The sequence below is a fragment of the Strix uralensis genome, chromosome 13, assembly GCF_047716275.1.
Source record: "Strix uralensis isolate ZFMK-TIS-50842 chromosome 13, bStrUra1, whole genome shotgun sequence".
Classification (NCBI taxonomy): Eukaryota; Metazoa; Chordata; class Aves; order Strigiformes; family Strigidae; genus Strix; species Strix uralensis.
The window spans coordinates 20964260-20976609 of NC_133984.1; the positions used below are offsets into that span (position 1 = coordinate 20964260).

The window sequence follows — 12350 nt, forward strand, 5'->3', positions numbered from 1 at the left end:
TTTGACTCATATATATCTCTGGAAATCAAGAACATTGAACTTTAATTGACATTGGAAGTTACTTGAAGATGCAGGACTTTCACTTGAAATTAAGGCTGATCTACCTTCTGGGATCACGGACCAAGATTCACTTCTCATATAGACTGAAAAGCCTGAACGTGCTCTCCTTCTGCTTCAAGTCAAACACAAGTGTTGCTGCAAACTAGAAAACAACCTTTCAACGCTATGTAAAGTTCAAACCAACCAATCCATAAATAAGGAGATGAGATGGAGGATTCAAACAAGCCATTGTGCCCTTCCATCAACTGTGTAGAACAGGTAAGAACAGGAAAACAAAGGAGATGGCTTGAAGAGTCAAGATTAATATGGAAATTGAGAAAAAGATAATGCCTTTGGTTGGGTTTTGAATGTGTCTCTTCAGTACAATTTATTTTCAGCTTTATGCAATGCAATATTAGAAAATGCTTAGCACACAACCCTTGATGTGGAATACAAAGAGAATTCTTTGATTTAGACAAATTCCAACGTCCTTGTCTGATGTTACCCAATGCAAAATTAGAAAGAAGTTAGTGCTTGCATGGTCCTCTGTGTTTAAAAATAATTTGAATGACCCAGTACTTAAAGTATGGAAAGGGTCCTCTGTTATTAAAATCTAAACATATTTCATTTTAGACTGTACTCAAACTGACAGGGTAAAGCTTGAAGCAAATCCCCCAACAGGTTTTTTTTAATCAAGAAAAACAACAAAACAAAACTTCATGAAGCCTGTGATCAAATAATCTTACAGAGTTTGGATTTAATACACCAACAATGTCAGGCATTTCAATGCAGTGGCATCAAAACTAGATATTTACTGCCTGGTAGTGAGTAACCCTTTGAAAAGGGAGGAACAAAAATTCCTTTTTAATGAGTCACCATTTGGCAGTCAGAGATCAAAACCTTTTGCCTGTATTTCTGACTGCAAGATTGTATATACTTGGGATTTTTTCAGTCTCTGTGACTTTATTTAAATCAACACAGTTAATGAAGAAAATAAGTAAGTTAAAGGAACAGGAAAAGTGAAGTCCTTAAAAGTACCTGACCATCAGCATGACCTAGTGGGTTACTGAAGTACCAGATGAATTCGGAAATTATTTCCCTATGTAAATTTGGAATTGTGAAAATCCTAGTAAGATTTAAAGTAACTAGTCAAAGCAAAAATTAAATTATACTCAGTGCCTATTCTGATAGCCACATGAAAATAAGTGTTGCACACTTAAATGAATGAAAATGCTTACATGCTAAATGTTACATCCTAATGTACGGGGAAAAAGCTTCTCAGGTGTGAGTGGAACTGTGTGTGACAAATGTCTTCGTAAAGTATTCATTTGTTCACCTTTGCCCAAAACTTAACCTATGGAGATCTGTGACGGAGAATGAAACATAAAAATACATTCCTGAGAGTAGATGCCATTTTTGTCTTGAAGTATCTTCTTTCCCCCTATATCCAATTCTGAAGTTCCAGCGAAAAGGAAGATATTATGATGTGATGTCGGGGGGGGGGGGGGGGGGGGGGGGGGGGGGGGGGGAAATCCACCTGTGTCGGCATTATAGCCAAAACAAAGAAATAGAACTATCATTCACACTTGAGGGGGTCTTAGAGTAAGATGTACCTACCTTTATTTTGAATATCATTTCCAACTATGTGAAAAGTCCCTAAAGACCTCAGCTAGTAACAAGCACTTCTGATTTACAAAATATTTAACTGGTTAAGGATGCTTAGTGTGAAGGTTAAAGTAAAGCACCATTATTCCCATTTGCTAAAATGGGAAAAATTTGCCTCCACCTCTGGAGGCCTGTGATATTCAGACCCTTTGAAACAAAATCGTGACAGTTTTGAAATTAGAGTAGGCATTACTTGGGCTTGGCTTCGACCTTAGGAAATCTCTGAACTGTTATATGAAAACTCATATCCACAAAAATTAGAGCAGGGACTTAGCACTCACTCCACACAGCTATCAAACAGCCATCCCCTGCAACTACTGATCAGCAAATCGTCTCCATACCTTACTGTCAGCTCACTGAACCATCCTGTCCCTTACATCAGTTGATCTTAATTTATGTTCAATTTACTTGTAGATTGGAAGTAATTAGAGTAAATAATTACAGTAACTGGTTACAGTTTGGGAATTGAGAGAACTGAAGAAAGAATTCAGAGAAATAACCTGATCTACTACTGTAAAGAGAATCAATCATCCATCTCCTTCCATTAGTCTTTTTGGTAATCCTGTGTCACTGTTGTCACAAGCCTGGATAACGATGCCACATTAATTCTCCTTTTGAGAAAGGGACTACAAGATTTGACTCTGTAACTGTGTCCTGTCTGACCTTGGGGAATCTTTGGGGGAAGTTTCCCATCAAATGCACTTACAGTTTTTACTGAAGGAGAATTACTAGGTTGGGCCCGTGCTTTATAACTCAAATACATGACACAAAAATATACAACCAATCTTCTGTTTCCACTAGAAATAAATCGTCAGTACATAACCAACGATTTTGCAGATCCAACCCGATGTGAGAAATTACATTTTCAAAGTCATTTCAACAAGCCTGCTCCAAGGTGATGGACACGGGGCAGAACGAAGAGACGGCTACTGCAGATTTCTTATGTAACAACAACAGCCCTTTTAACTACACTTACCTAAACTGGAGATAGGCTGCATTTCCCACACCAAACCTTCCCAAAGGAAAAAAAAAAAAACCCTTTGTTGTAAATATTACAGAACACACTGCTGGAAAAGAAGAAAGTCATCCTATGTTTCATAACAGAAACAGACTCACTTCCCTTTCTTCAAGACTACACAGTGCTCTCAAGGCAACATGAACTGCAGCATCGCTGATGTCAGTGTGAGCAGGCAGAAGAGGACATATGGCCTTTTGTACTGTTCCCAAGATGCCGCATGAAAAAAAAAAAAAAAATTTCAAAAATCATTATCCAGGCTGGAAGAAACCCAAGCCCTTGTAAATGTTTGTTTATTGCAATTTGGAAGACCTTTTTAGAAAAAACATGTAATCCTAATTCAAATGGTGGACGGGAATCAAGCAGAAACCGTGAATTATTTTGGGGAAATCATGAATTATTTGGGGGAAACTTTTGCTGCTATGTTTATTTGAGTATTTCTCTGTAACGAGATATCATTTCTATTACTGTGGCTATGACTAACGAGTTAACAACTCTATTTACACTAGTACTGTTGTATCATTAGAAACAACAAGATTATGTACTTTAATTCTAATGCCAGCACAATTATTTTAACACCAAGTGTGTCAGATCTGACTCTATACCCCCTAAATTAATTTCAGAGTAGTGGCTAAATAAAATGACATACTTCTTTGTGCTTTTGTTATAACACGCTCATGTGCAGCAAACTGTGAAGAAAATGTAGTAATTAGAGGTTAAATTAATCCCTGACAGACAGGCAGCTTAGTAAAGCTGGGCCCTCTTCAGAAAACATAGCATAAAGCTTGCCAGTCTTTCAGAATTAGGCACAAAGAACAGGCAAGATTGGCAAATCCCTCACCACTGCAATCCAACCAAAGGGTAATGCTGAAAAGTCGGAGTAAGTCTTCGAGCAGCCAATACCACCAGGCAGATCTTGTGACAAAAGTGATTTAGAGCTCCAAGCAATTGTTGCTACAGCCACTCTAACTGCCTGATCAGGATCAACCACTTGAAATTAAAGACAGCCTTTTGCACAGCAGAACAGGCTTCTAACTGCCATATAATCAACCTTGAGACGTTAATAAAAGCGAACAATGGCATTATATTTCACAACATAACTAGAAAGTTAGCTTGCTGCTTCTGATTTTAATGCAGGTAATGGATTTCATTGCCCACAACAGAGTAAATATGCTGTGTTATTCTAAAAACAATAAATAGGTATGTCTCGGGTAGGTGTAACTCCTGAACCCACTCGGAATTCTGAGGTACTTAATTCTAGAGAAAAAGAAACTTCCCCAGAAATGCAAAAGAAAAACAATGCAAAACAAAGAGGCAGCCAGATCATGTTGATAATATCCAGTAAGGTATTTTTTTTGTGCGTGTCAACAGAAGTAACTGTTTTTTCCAATCTCTCTAGCTGTGGCACGACAAAAGTAGCCTGTTTTTAAATCCATGCAAATACAGCCTGTTATCAGAAGGGGAGAAACAGAAGGGTGCTTGCTCTGAGCTGTGCAGAAGTGCCCTGTCTTCCCCGCACTGACAAATCCTGGCGCAGAAACTGCAGACGCACCACCGCGTCCGTCCCACTTGACTTACACCTTACCTCCAAAGGTGGAAGGTGCAAAAAACTGGCTTCCGCCCGGGCTAACACTGATGCCACTCAATAGATTGCCTGACATGGGGTGAAACAATAACATAGTTAACACCCTCCCCTGCTGAGGTAATCTATATCATGTCTGCCACAGGCTGAGCCCCCAGCTGTCCCTGCCTGAACGGGAAAGCACAACAGGCAGCTGTGGTTGGATCACCAGGTAAATTCAAAAGAAAAAGAAAAAAGAAAAAAAAAAAAAAAAGAAAAAGTCTGTATTACAATTAAAGTAAAAGCAAAACAGGGGGCTTGCAGAGATTGCACATTAGTGTGGGAGTGCATTAACACCACTGGTATTTCTGTACTACCCAGATCATCAATTATTAACAAATTAGGACATGCCTGATGGGGTACTTATGTAACACTTCTTTATCAATAAAACTGCCAAGTCCCTTGCAGGGAAAAGCAGAGCGGATTTCAACAAGTCATAATACGACACCTGCCTTTAGACCGGCTACGACGATGAATTCTGGTTTCCCCCTCCTCAGCCCGGACACCCATTCCCAAAGAGCAATTCTGGTCAGTCCGGCAGCCCCCGCTCGAAGCCCGGGGCGCGCCCCAGCCTCCCGTGAGCAGCCACCCTTTAATCAGGTCAGTGCTTATCAATGGCTCATTGTAGTGATGAGACAGCGCTCGGAGCCAAGGGCCATACGAAATCCCGCATTCCCCTGCAACCTCCCACGCCTGGGCCCCACTCGCACTCCACTGGCCCCATAGACACAGCCACTGGCCGCGGGCTCCCTGGGCACAGCCCGCGTCCCCCAGCCAGTCCCGCTGGCCAGGCTGCCTGGTGGGGAGGGGAGGAAGGGAACTCATGACTCTATCCTCTGCTCTACCCTTTGGGCACAACTGTTCCTCCACAGGAGCAAAGGGCCAGCTAAAATTCAGCCTGCAGAGACTATTATCTGTCGCTCTGCTTCGTTTCCATCTCACTACTTCCAACAGGCGAGAGTGAGCAGGGTGGGGGGCACATAACAATCCCCCTTCCCTACTCAAGGGCCTGATCCTTAGGCCCTTAATTCTAGGATCAAATCTGAGTCTCATGTAATATAAAATGAAAAAGGACTGCTAGGCTGGGCCCAGATAGGAGGAGGACTGGTGTACTCTCCCACCGCCTGGCCTAACAAACACCCTTCAGTAGATCCCAGATGCACAGCACAGTAAACAGCTCTAAAAGGAGCTACTGCAACTTTGCAAGTAAATTCTGCACAAAGTAAGTATTTGCCTCTCGAAGGAAAGTAATGACTTTGTAACACATTTTCTTCCATTTAAAAAATTAAAATTATTATCAGCGAGGAGGCTTCCCAAGAGGAATAAAGACTCTTCATAGCTCATTTGCATTTGCTAGTTATCCCTCTCTGACTGCACCACTCTCTGGTAGCGCAACTGGTGACTTCAAAAACGATGGAGTCGTATCCCAAGAGCCATGAGCCCTGCTTACGCTGTCACCCTGAGATATACTTTCATTTTGAACAGAGCTAACAGGCCGGTCCACAGCAACTGCAATGAAAAATATCTACCAGAAGACAAGGACATAAAGTGAAACCTTTAACTGACAAAGACTTCAATTTTCTGTGCAAAGCGCTAGCAGTAATAATAAAGAACACGGGAAGGAGACCGTGATGCAAGCACAGACTGTTTTGCAAAGTCTCCCTTCAGCTGCTGGCAGCCCTGAAATGGGTTACAGAAAGTTAAAACTGTGTTATTGATCGCTGCCTATTCTGCAGGGCTGTGTTTTTTTTAAAAATAAAACAGCATTGTTCTTTTGCTATTTTCACTTAAAACAATACTCCAGTATCTTCCAATATCCACTCCAATGCAAAACGACACTAATGATGGTAATACTAAATGCCTAAACAGTTTCTTCACAGATTTGTTAAGCAATTGCCTTTTCCAGTGCACCCCTTTTATGGGTGCATGGAACAAAACTTATTATGAGTACACAAAGGTATCGTGCACATTTGGCATTTTACAGCAATGCTCTAAAGTTCCCCTTCAAAATTACTGGCAAGGAAGGAAGTTCTGCATAATTTTAGCACTCAACATCTGAAAAAATTAGAACAGTCCCAACTGTTCTTTGAGATGTATAAAAGAACAGTTGAAAAACTTACAGTTGACTGGTGCTACCTAGGTTACCCGTCAATGGCATTGAAACTGGTATATTATTAAGAGAGGTGTATGATGGGAATTGGTTTATTGTGCTGATCCATAGTAACCAACTCCTGTTCGTCCATCATTTATCTCTCTCACCAGCGACATATGGGTTTGTCTATTCACACTCTCAGCATTCTCTCTGCTCCAACAAACAGTCAGCCTTTTCTGCTGGGATAAGGAGATTTTTTAGTTACATCCATTATGTGCGTATCAACATTTATGGCAGGAAGATAATTGCCAAAGAGCTCAGGGGGATAAAGGCTCCCTCTTTATAACACAAACCCCCTTAAAAAATCAATATTGATATAAAACAGTTCAACGCAAAGCCTTGGTGTGTCTTCTGCTTCCTTCAGTTCAAAATACTTTTTTTTTTTTTTTTTTTTAAACGTAGCAAGTCAAACTGGAACATCAGGTAAAAAAACCTTTGTAATGAGTTGCACTACTGCTCTTCCCATAGAGAAAAAAATAGCAGTGTACAATATTAATTGTTCCTTAAAGAAGTGAATGGCAAATGTGTCAGATATAAAGAGGGCTCCTTGGAGAGGCGCCAGCATCATTTAAACTGATTTAGCTATCTTTATTTGGAGACCATACCAATTACTAATGAATTGTAACTTATAGTCACCTTCGCCTAAATGTTGAAAACCGCTGACACTCAGAAACAGCCAGCACAAGGGAACAATGAAAACCTGGGGATCCTGCCTTTTTCCCTATTTAAGGAGCTCAGACAACCTTCTACTACCACATCCCCCAGTTTGGATAAATTCATTTGTCACAGCTTCTGCAAGATTTACTTCACTTTCCCATGGCTACGTACTCATAAAAGTTATTTTAAGGCGACTTTCATCAGAGTAGCAAGTAACATAGAACATTTATTGATTAAATGACTGGGAACCAGTGAGTTGCGCTGTACTTAACCTACAGGACGACTCAGGGATTTTACTTACTGTTACCCTTGCCCTTGTGTTACCTTCTGCCTTCCTAACTTTTGTCTCTCATGAAGCCAGTTCTTAGGTCGATCCTTGTCCTGCAGTTGCATCCAGGCAGGTTAGTGACCATTTATTTAAGTCGGGGCAAGAGTGTCAGCCTGACACCTTGGATCGTGAACTCTTGCTGTAAATCTTCCTGTATGTTCAGAAAGCATCTAGCACAATAGCTCCCTAATCCCATTTTAAATCTCTGAATGATACCACATTGTAACATTTGTAACAAGATCAGTAAAAAAACAAAACCAAACACACTGTATTTATAAAACACTTCAACCTGTGTAACAGGAAGCCATACAAAAGAATTTAAAAAAAATATAACTGCCTCCTGTAATTACTAATCCCCCCCAAACCCTTTAACAACTACCTTAGCTTTTAAAAAAAAACAACCCAAGAGACTTTGCAGGTTCGAACTACTAAGTTATACGGGACTAAAAGCGAAGCCCTGTCAATATTTGCTTTTCTGATTCTGAAGTATTAGTTAAAAGGATTAAAAATAGAGATGAAACACCTCGTTAAAAACCCCCAAAACTCTGAAAACAAAAAGCTAAATTAAATTTGAGCTGTTCAATTCTAAACATTAAACAGCTTTTCACTCACTCGAGAGGAGCTGTTAACTGCATGTTACCTGCCTTACAATACATACTATTTGTTTTTTATCCCTGAGCAACAGACTATTTCCTGGTTGAGTTTAAAAACTCAGTGACGTTCCAATTTCAACCCACACATGTGTGTCACTGTCAACGTCAGTGGCAGGAAAACATTAGAAGTCACCCCTTGCTAATGCTTTCCTAACATGGAATTTCCTTGTATCTCGCTCCCTCAGCCCACCTCCTCCCTTCGGCTGAGAGCATCTTTCCCAAATTGCTTTTTTTTTCCCCTTCCAAACATATGGCAGGGAGAGAGAACTGAAAATGGTCAGTGCCAGAACTAGATCGCTGCTTTTTTAGGTGCTAGCGTAGAACTTGCTCAAACTGCTCCTGCCTGCCTGTAACTTGGAGAGTGCGGCCGTGGGCAGGCAAGCAGCATCCTACCCCCCTACCCCCCCTCCCCGAGGCAGCTTCTCCCACCGACGCGTGTGTCCGCCCCCCCAGCCCTGGCACCCCCCGCACTATTCGTGCCCCCACCCCGCCGTTACTCTGCGCGCACTCAGCTCCTCGCACGGGGATACACAAAAATCCGTCCCGGGGGGCGGCGGGGAGGAGTCGCTGCCGGCGGGGGGGGGCGGCCCCCGCCGATCCGGGGGATGCCCTGCGCCAGCCGCCGGGCCGGGGGGGGGCCGGGCTGATCGGATCCGCTGCCCGGGGCGGGGGCGGCAGCAAACAGCTGCTGGCTCCGGCAGGTTCAAGGCCGTTCCGGCTCCCTCTCTCCCGGAGGCACCATATGGTCCACCTCGCCCATCAGCAGCTTTATTTCCCCATCAGCTCGGCCCAGAGGGGGAGCTCCGGGAGGGGCAGCCCTCCCCCCCCCCAGCCCCCCCGGGGCACGGGCATTAGGCATTACCCGGGGATTACAGGGCTAAACAGGGAAACACTCACATTATATAACAGGGGGAGTACCTCGCCCCTCCCGGCGCTCCCGCACCCCTCCCTCCTCCCTCCTCCCTCCCCAGCCGGGGCAGCCACACAGCAGTGGGGGGGGGAGCCCGGCGGCGGGGCGGGGGGAGCCCGGCGCCTCCGCCCCCGGCTCGGGGAAGGGGCCAGACGCAGTTAATCTCCCCGCTGGCGGGTCGGGGGAGGGACTGCGGGGTCCCCCCCGGTGCCGGAGGAGGAGGCAGGCTCTTCGTGCAGCGCCCGTGCCAGGAGGCTCCTGCGAGCGGCCGGTGCCCGAGAGGCGCATCTGGTGCCGCCGGGAAGAGACGAAGCGATCGCGCGTCCGCACCGGCCCCGGGGCCGCGGCCCCGATCGCGCCGGGCAGCGGCCGCGGCTCCGCGGCGCCTCCCGGCCCCGTTCCCCGGCCCCGGGCTCCGCCGCCTCCCCCCGCCGCCCTGCCGGGAGCACCGTGGAAAACAAAAGCGGCCTTTTAATTTATTGTTCCGGGGGGGGGGGGGGGGGGGGGGAGCGGTGTGAAAGGAAACCAAAGCCCGTTTTCTTCCAAGAAACGGCCGTTCTCCCCGGGATCCCACCGAGTCACCCTGGTGACAACCCCCCGCCAGCCAAGCCCGAACAAAAGCCGCGGTGCCCTCGGCCCCGCCGCTCCCCCGGGCCGAGCAACAGGCCGGGGAGGCGGCGGAGGAGGGACCGGGAGGAGGGCTCGCCGGTCGGCTGGGGGAGAGGGGCAGCCCCTGCCTTAGAGGGAGACGTGGGACCGAGTCAGCGAGCGCCTTGTTTACCCTGCAATTGCTCTAAACCCCGATCTTAATCACAGGATGAGAAACCAAAACAGTTTAAATCGTGAGTCAGCATGCATTTTATTTCAAATACACGTATAGTCGCGGAGAGAGCGGCACACGCGCCGCGTTTGCACCATCTCCCGCACTTTCGGGCTGTTCCCGTTCCGAGAAGCGCACACACGCACCCTGGCCGGGAAGGAGCCTCGGCGCTGGGCTCCGCACTCTTTTCAGGAATAACCGAGGGCTCCTTCTGGGCTCGGCGGAGCCTTTTGTTCCAAATCCTGCCTATACAGCGTGCGCTTCAGCCTCCCCAAATAACCGGGCACACCGCAAATACCAGGAGTTATTAAAAAAATAAGAATAATATAGACCAGCACTAGCCCCTCGGCGTGTGACACCTTCCCGGAGGAGTCCCCTTGCGATGCCGGGTTTACCCTTCCCTGCCCGTTTGATCGAAGTTTAAATGACCCCCCCCCGCCCCCCCCGCGCTGGGCTGAGGCAGCCCGGCCGCACGGCTGTTCCTCGGGGACACCCCGAGCTGGCGCCGCTGGGGGCACCGGCGGCTCCTCAGCCCCGCTCCCCCCGGGCCGCCGCCGTTTCACACCCCGGCCGAGACCGGCGGCATCCTCCTCCTCCTCCTCCTCTTCCCCGCAGCCCAGCAATGACACGCAAACCCGCGGAGCGGCCGCCGCCGGGGCTCCCCGCCGATCCCGGGCGCTGCCCGCCCCGAGCCCCGGAGCGGCCCCTCCGCCGCCACACACCGGCTGCCCCGCAGAACGCACCGCCCTGGAGATCACCTTGTTCACCACCATTTTAAAGCCCACGGGCCCCCTCCCGCCCGCCGCCAGCGACAGCTCCCTCCTCTCCCTGGACTGACAGCCGCCCTCACCAGGGACGAGGGCGAAATTTTTACCCCAAGTTTCTGGTTCCTTCCCTCTCCGCGCCCCGGCGCAGCCCCCACAGACACAAAGTGCCGGGCAGAGCCAGCACAAGGTGGGCACTTTCTTGAACCGCGTCTGCAAACTTTCCAACCCCGGCCCAGAGCGGCTCCGGCTCAGCCGCGCCGAGCCTGGGCCAGCGACTACTCCGAGGGTGTTTCAGTCCTTCTCCATCAGCTCCTACTTTCCCAGTCCCTATCGATTTCAAATGCTACTTACTGGAATATGTGGCTCCATGCGTGGTGCTTCTACCCGCTGGGAAACCAGCAGCATCTTGGACTGGGGATCAACCGGCTTTTAGATCCACTTTGGCTGTATTTCGCAAAGCCCAGCACCGCAGAGGACTCCGAGACGGTTTTCTCCTTTTAGGTTCCAGACAAGTTCATCCTGGCGTTGCAGTTTGCTAATGATTCACTGTCTGTCTCAATCTGCTCACTACATTTCCATCAACCCACAGCTTCCTCACTTAGAAGGTGGAGTTTGTGGGGTTTAAGTTACTGATAGGCATATCTAAGTGCTGTGTCACTCAAAGAGGAGGAGACACACACACACTCTCACACACACACACATACACACACACGCTCACACACACACACACACACACGAACGGCTCCAGGCTTAAAGGGGAAGTAACACTTTCTTCTCTTTAGAAACTGGAAACCTCACAGATCCAAGAATTTAAATGTTTTTTCTTTCTTCTGTGCATGAAGCCGAAAATCATGCAGCCTGTGGACGGTATTTTAACACGCCAAAAGCTGCTTAGCATGTTCAGCGCCTTCTTTGTGGAGCTTCAAGTTCATGGAGTACAAAAGTAGGGTAGCTCAGACATAGACTGGCAATTAAGGGAGATTTTTTTTTTTTTTTTTTCTAAATCAAAGTGGACAGATCACTGAAAAGATACCCCGAGGCATGAAGTGTCAAGGTTTGAGTTATTCTTAAAAAGCGTAGTTTCCTGTCTCTTTATGCCATTACAATATGATATTCAGTGCTCTTAACTCTCATAAAAGGGTTAAACTCATCTCACACAGGTGAAGCCAGGTTACCAAGAAGGAAACAGCAGAGTTGTTTCATTTTCCCCCGTTGTGCTATGTACATGTATTTTTGAAGACAGATACAATTCTGAATAAAGAGCTCTCATAAAACCACGCACTTCTCATATGACTATAAATGTGCTTGTTACAAGCTGCAATCTCTGAATATTAATTTTGACAGACCATCAACTGAAAGCTGAGAACCTATTCAGACCTCCTCTTGGATTGTGCGGAAAGGACTGGGAAGAACAAGCTGCAGGCAGCTAGGAGAGCACACTGGGTCCACAAATAATTGCTGGTATAATTTCATTTCATTACCTTGCTAAATCAGTACAACTGTCACTCCTGTCCTGATACATTGGAGATGCTAGAAACCCCGTCCTGGTACACTGACTCAATGGATGACATGTGGAAGACATAGCACCATTTCTAATAAAATGTCTGATTTTTTAAATCATTCCTAAAATACTAATATTAGTAAATTATTCTCTATAAAATTAAGAAGAAAATTATTTGAATAAAACTCAATTACTGTGGCCAAATACATACAAGTGGAGCCA

At 46.3% G+C, this 12350-nt stretch overlaps 1 protein-coding gene across 1 annotated transcript in view; it reads right to left on the minus strand.

The window, feature by feature from the left end:
- Positions 1 to 11358, minus strand: part of MAMLD1 (mastermind like domain containing 1) — an 83792-nt gene extending 72434 nt beyond the window's left edge. The window contains exon 1 of the mRNA XM_074882664.1: positions 10979 to 11358. Coding sequence (XP_074738765.1) covers positions 10979 to 11032 — 54 coding nt within the window. The 5' untranslated portion in view covers positions 11033 to 11358. The remainder of the gene's footprint in view (positions 1 to 10978) is intronic.
- Between the last annotated feature and the right edge of the window lie 992 nt (positions 11359 to 12350).